We start from the raw sequence: 6,508 nt of genomic DNA, 5'->3' as shown, positions 1-6,508 counted from the left end.
GTATAAGATTGTGGGGGCAGAAGAGACATATTAGTTTCGTAGATATAATGAAAATAGATATCTTTATACCCTCCCTGCAAAAGAGTGTCCAGTCTTAAAGCATAGTGTTCAGTCTTAAGGCCTAATTTTCCTTACCATTTTCATTCTAGACCTATTAGAATGACTTATCTTGGCTAGGTTTTCGAATGAAAGGTACAAAGAACATAATTCATCAACGTAAAAGAGAGAAAACAAGATACATGAATCTAATAAAACATGAATTCTCCTTACAACTTCTCGTCTTTAAAAATTTTTTTTACCTTTCTTAAGATACATGAATCTAATACAGCCTGTATTTATGAAGACTGAAAAAGGATATTTTGATAAAACCTTAGAATCTAAATGTAAATCCACTTTCTCATTATGGAGTAATTTTTAGAAAAATCCAAATTCAATGTTGCTAAAAAAGGACTTTTAATGAATTTCTTTTTCCAAATTTACCTTTTCTTCTTTTTTATTTTTTTGGTAACAAAATTTGCGTTTTATCTTGAAATTTAAAAAGTGTTTTGAACAATTAATTTTTTTAATTTTACCCAGTTGCTAGTGAATCCAAGTGAAACAACACAAACAATAAATATAAATGAACAAAGTAATTAATTACACATTCATTTTGAATTTTTGCAAAAATAAAAATAAAAAAACGTAACTTTATTTTTAATATTACAAATTTAATAATTAAATAAATTCTTTTTCAAAAAAAAAAAAGGATATAAATTCAGAAGTTGTCTTTTCCCTCGGCGATCTGTCAAAGAGACTCTGCATCTTCTTCCTCTTTGCCATTTCCAACTCTCTCCCTCTCTTCTACTCTTTCTACCTCGATCAGAGATCAAACGGAAAACCTTTAAAGTTCCCAACTTCAACTCTTCCCTATCTGAAACCCTAATCCTAAACAATGGCCTCGAATTCAAACGGCTCCAGCCACAAAACCCCGCAAAAACCCCAATTCAAGTCCGGCACTCTTGTTGAGGTCAGCTCCGATGACGAGGGCTTCCGCGGCTCTTGGTACATCGGCAAGGTCATCAAACGCGCTTCCTCGAAGAATCCTGACGAGTACTTGGTAGAGTACCAGAAACTCTTCGAAGACGAAGCGGGAAAAAAACCTCTCAAGGAAAATCTTGAGTGGGCGCAGTTGAGACCTCTGGCGCCAAAGGAGAAGAAGAGGAAATTTCGATTTGGCGAGAAGGTGGATGCGTATCATAACGATGGATGGTGGGAAGGGTCTATAACGAACGAGTGTGACGATGGAAAATTCGCTGTGTTCTTTAGAGGTACGCGGGAGCAGATTGAGTTCGACGAGGAAGATTTGAGGTTGCATAGAGAGTGGGCTAATGGAGAGTGGAAACCTCCATTGGAAGGGATTCAAGAGGAGAAGAAGCAGAAGGTAGAGGAGACGGTGACGGTGAAGGATGAGGAGGAGGATGATGAGGAGTCCATGGATGAAGTGGTGAGTTCTGTTTGTTTAATTTGTGGTTGCTTCTTGCTAGATTATGCGTAGATTTATCTTTCAAATGGTCTGATCAAACATTATTTGAACTAATTTCAGACAATTAGAGAAAGAAAATTCGGATTGTTGCATGTTTCTATATACTTCTGTAATCTATTTCCCCCATTTATTCTTCAAATAATGTTGTTTAAAACAGTGCCTAACACACTCCTATGATCATTCTGGAATTATATGAAGTGAATAATTGAATTGCTTTAACTACAGATTTGTCATTCTTTGCATGCCTCAGGTTTATAATTTTATTCTTGATGTACTGCTTTAATTTGTTGAGGACTCATTTGATTCAATAGCGAATTATCATTGCATTGCATTTGGGTAGTTTGGATTTTATGATTAGTGATATTAAGGTATTTTTTCTTTGAGTTGGTTTTGTATTTGGGGTATTCAGCAAATTATATTGTCAGCTTCTTTAATATTGAATGCAGAGTCTGTCGAGTAAACCAGGAGTGGAGTCTAATGATTCGGTGGACGAGGAGTTTAGCAAGGGAATGCAAGTTGAAGTTAGCAGTGATGAGGAGGGTTTTGAAGGTGCTTGGTTTGGTGGAACAATTGTCGAAGTCGTGGGAAAGGGTAGGTACCTTATTGAGTATACGGCTTTAAGAACAGAGGATGATACTGGTTTTCTAAGAGAAGAGATTGCATCTGGGTACATAAGGCCTGCTCCTCCTGAAACCATAGTTGTTGACAGGTTTAAGTTGCTAGATGAAGTTGATGCCTTATACAATGATGGTTGGTGGGTGGGTGTTATCTCTAAAGTTCTTAGCGACTGCAAATACATTGTCTACTTCAGGGAAAGTAAGGAGGAATTAATGTTTAAGCACTCTGATTTACGGCTTCATCAGGATTGGATTGCTGGCCAGTGGATAACGCCTTCATTGGTATGATACAAACACTTGAATGAATTTTGAGGTGTTAGCCTGGTATTGTTGGTATGTTTCTGAAATTTTACCGACATTTTTTTTGAGTTTGTCGTAATTCTGTCAAAAGCTAGTAAATAAATACTGCACTCTTTAATATGTTGGGAAGCTAAAATTTGGCCCTGAATCTTAGCACAACTTGTCGTATTTGTCCATGTACGGCTTCTATTCTTGGCACAATTTGCCATTTTTGGTAGTACTTCAATTTTAGCACATTTGGCTCTTTGTACTTTAATTTCTTGCAGAATTAACTATTGATAGATAGTTATGTTAGCAGTGTATTACACGCTCTGTTACAACATTGGAAGCTATAGTTCTATCACGCGCCTTTCCATTGCGCGTGTAATACACTGTCTAACAGAATTGTTTGTCAATGATCAAATTTGGCACGAAATTACAATAAATGAGTTAAATGTGTCATAATTGAAGTATAATAAACGGAATGACAAATTACGCTAAATGCTAGGGTCAAATTTTAGCTTTTTTAGTTGAAAGCGTATTGAACTTCTAGGTTAGTCTGGCAGTATCAAACTCATGCTATTGTAATAGTTATGTTAGCAGTGTATATTGCACGCGCTGTTACACTATTGGAAGCTATAGTTCTATCACGCTCCTTTCCATTGCGCGTGTAATACACTGTCTTAACAGAATTGTTTGTCAATGATCAAATTTTGCACGAAATTAAAATAAATGAGTTAAATGTGTCATAATTGAAGTATAATAAATGGAATGACAAATTATGCTAAATGCAAGTGTCAAATTTTAGCTTTTTTAGTTGAAAGCGTATTGAACTTCTAGGTTAGTCTGGCAGTATCAAACTCATGCTAGTTGTAAAGTGGGATGCAGTGTGAAAATTTAAAATGATGTCTGAGTTGGTTGCAAATTTTCAATTAGCATGCAAACCCTTGTTTAGAAGATAGTTTGCGTGTGAAGGGAAAATTAAATGCAGTTTTACTTAATTTTACGTAGAAAAGTTGAGGGCTTGATTGATGGTTATCTCCATGAGAATGATTAGGATTTGTTTTAATGATTGGTTGGTGGGTTAGGTCAAGTACATTGTACTGTCTGAATCTATGAAGAATAACTTTGTTAATGCATTACTTTAAATGGTTGTACATGTTGTACGATGTAATCTGATCTGTGATTTAATGTCCGTTCGGTTCTTATTTTGCTAATTTTCGGTTTAGTCCAAAAATGGGTATAAAGTCTTTGCTTAGGAAAGAGAAACAATTGCTGATCCTTATTTTTGGAAGGAAAATCCGTAAAAAAGTAAAGAACAATAGTCGAACCAAATAGGCTCTTATTTGTGTTGCCATGAAACTCTGAAATTTTCCTTTATCTGGACACTAGGTATTATTAGTAGAAAACTAAATTATAATGCTTTTTTTAAAATTTTTTATAATAGCACAAAAAAACTCTATAAAGGGCGGCCCGGTCGCATTACGCGTCCCCGCTGAGCGAGGGTCCGGGGAGGGGTCCCACCACAAGGGTGTATTGGGGGCAAGCCTTCCCTTGCCAATTTAATTGGTAAGAGGCCGCTCCTAAGACTCGAACCCGTGACCTCAGGTCACACGGCAACAACGTTTTTACCGTTGCACCACAGCACAAAAAAACTCTATAGTTAGAATAAATAAGTTTGACTTAACTTTTTATGACCTAATAACCATTGTACGTTCGCTTGCGCCTTAATTCAAGGGATACGTACTAAAGTAAAACTTGTGGTTCACGTATTTGCAAATGCGTCGCTGTAATTTAGCTTTTGCAAAGGTGGGTCTAAATTTTTCTCCATTTGTATAGATAGTCTTTTTCAGTAAAACTGTTAGTAAACATGCAGAACTTGAGTCATTTTATCAATTTCTTCTGCTTTAAAATGTTTTTATATGCGAGTAAAATTGGATGGAAAGACTGTTGAAATTATTGTTTTGAATATTTGGGTCAACGTAGGTAAATTTGGATAGTTTTAGGCCCCATTTCTTTCCTGGAAAATATTTTCCTGATTTTCCGGTGTTTGTCTGCTTAAAAAAATAAGTCAATGAAAATTCTTAGGTTAGCCAACAGACAAATATACGAAGAAAGTGAGGAAAATGTTTGACTCTTAACATTTTGGAACTATGTACTCCATTTCTGTTTACCTTTATGAAAACACAAATCACCCACTATTTCCCATTACAACACCGGAAAATATTTTATTGTCCTTCAAACAAACGGGGACTTACGAGTTTTGAGTTTAGACTAATCTAGGATTGCTTTATGAACTTTTTTATTTCTTCACCTTGTGGTTACAATAGAATTGCTCATGTTGTGAGTGTGTGTGTGTTTCAGGCATTGACACAGTGATTGCTGCAGCAGCTGCAGCATGGGTTTGAAGATATTTGAATGTTGTGCTTTAAAACCATGGTGAAAAGGAAGCCAAATTTTCCAAAACTTGCTTGTTAGGTTGCAAGTTACAAATACTAGGCTGTTATCAGTGTACTAATACAGTTGTAGATGTATGTCCTTGTGTTATTTATGACATTTTGTAGTACTCTCATGTTCTGGAAATCTTGAAGCAGTTCTCTGTTCATATGCTTTTATTTTAATTATTCAGTTACCTTCAACAATCAGGTGTCCGTAGCAGGATCATAATCTGCAAGTTTTCTTTTATCTGCAATTGAAATATGAAATTTTCAATTGCTAATCTAGGTTGAGTTTTGTTGTTGAGAATTGTAGTTGCTTTGATTATGGAAATACTGTGCAACGCATGAATAGGACATAATTCGAACAAAATGAGGAGTTTATATGCAAGATGTTAGAACATAAAATGAATGGTCTTTGATGATATTCTTGTATGCTTAAAACAGTTCACATTTTTGTTAGAAGAAAATCAACATTTACGTATGCTTAAAACAATTCACAAAAAACATTGACCATATTCAGTTAGATTTAGTCCGACGTTTAAGAATGAACATAATGAATCTTAGAGTTATCAAACTGTCCATAGTAAAATGAGTCACGTTTAGGATACTATATAATTAGGCTACGAACTACAGTGGGTCGGGCAGCTTCTCGTGCCTCTCGGATGTCGTCCCTGCGCGGGGAGCGGTCCCTGCGAATACTCCGATGATCAAGAAAGTTAGATGTTCGACTGGGTTACTTAAGGAAATAATCGGAAAGCCTAAAATGTGCCCGGTGGAGTTTAGAGTGAAAGAACTGTCCATACCTTCCCTTTGTTGGGGGTTCTTATAGTGAGTTGTGGTGGTCTTATGGGTCTCTCAAGGCCTTGCTTGTATTGGGCCTGTGCCTAATGGGCCTTGTGATGATATCCCGAATCATGTAGTCCCCCCCGTGACGAAGTAAAAACGAGTATTCCATGCGAGGTGTCGGCGATTAGTGGGTGCTGTTGTTGGCGAACACGTAAGCATCGTCTGGTCGATTTTTGTGAAAAAACCTTTGGGCTTCCACGTAAGCGTTTTTCTGTCGTTGTAGCATTAAATGTTGGCCATCAATGCCTCCCTGCACGCGCCGCCATATGCCTTGATTAGAGTGCGCCGCCGGCGCCCCTTAACCTTGATATAAAAAAGGAAAAAAGAGCCTAAAGCGCACTTTCTTTCCTTTCGGTTTTTCTTTCACGGTGCATCCCTGTCCTTCCTGCCTTCTCTGACTTTGCAAGGCGTCGGTTTTCGTTTTTCCGAGCTTAATCACCTCAAATCGGAGTTCTAGACGGCCGGTGCTCAACGTGCTTTCTTGTGGGGACTATTCTGAAGGTTCTCCTGTTCAGAGTGAGGTCAGTCACTCCTTCCTTCATTGCGTTTTTGTTTAATTTCTTTTTTGGGGGAAAGGGATCATGTCAGAGGGTTCCTCTCGGGGAGCCTTAAAACGACTGCCGCCACTGACTCCGGGGGACTTTGCTATTCATGACGCATCGCAGGGGCTAAACGGAAGAGGCGGATAGAATCGGAGGGGGAAAGCAGTTCTCCCGTTGGGAAGACGCAAAAGAAAAAATTTGTGGTGACGCGTGCCGTGCCCAGCATCAAACGGCCAATTGGTGGTGTCGTCGCGGGTATCTACG

General features: G+C 37.7%; 1 protein-coding gene across 2 annotated transcripts; it reads left to right on the top strand.

Moving 5' to 3' along the window:
• Positions 1–772: 772 nt before the first annotated feature.
• Positions 773–5,025, top strand: LOC136206624 (protein AGENET DOMAIN (AGD)-CONTAINING P1). 2 transcript variants are annotated; one of them, XM_065997763.1, is made up of 3 exons: positions 773–1,483; positions 1,969–2,421; positions 4,783–5,025. In XM_065997763.1, exons 1-3 carry the CDS (start codon positions 932–934, stop codon positions 4,795–4,797), a joined length of 1,020 nt encoding a protein of 339 aa, XP_065853835.1. In that variant the 5' UTR covers positions 773–931; the 3' UTR covers positions 4,798–5,025. The 2 variants fall into 2 exon arrangements, with proteins under 2 accessions (XP_065853835.1, XP_065853836.1); XM_065997764.1 differs by having other exon boundaries at positions 1,969–2,472.
• Positions 5,026–6,508: the final 1,483 nt, after the last annotated feature.

The sequence above is a fragment of the Euphorbia lathyris genome, chromosome 9, assembly GCF_963576675.1.
Source record: "Euphorbia lathyris chromosome 9, ddEupLath1.1, whole genome shotgun sequence".
NCBI lineage: Eukaryota > Viridiplantae > Streptophyta > Magnoliopsida > Malpighiales > Euphorbiaceae > Euphorbia > Euphorbia lathyris.
This window is presented reverse-complemented; position numbering and strand designations above follow the sequence as displayed.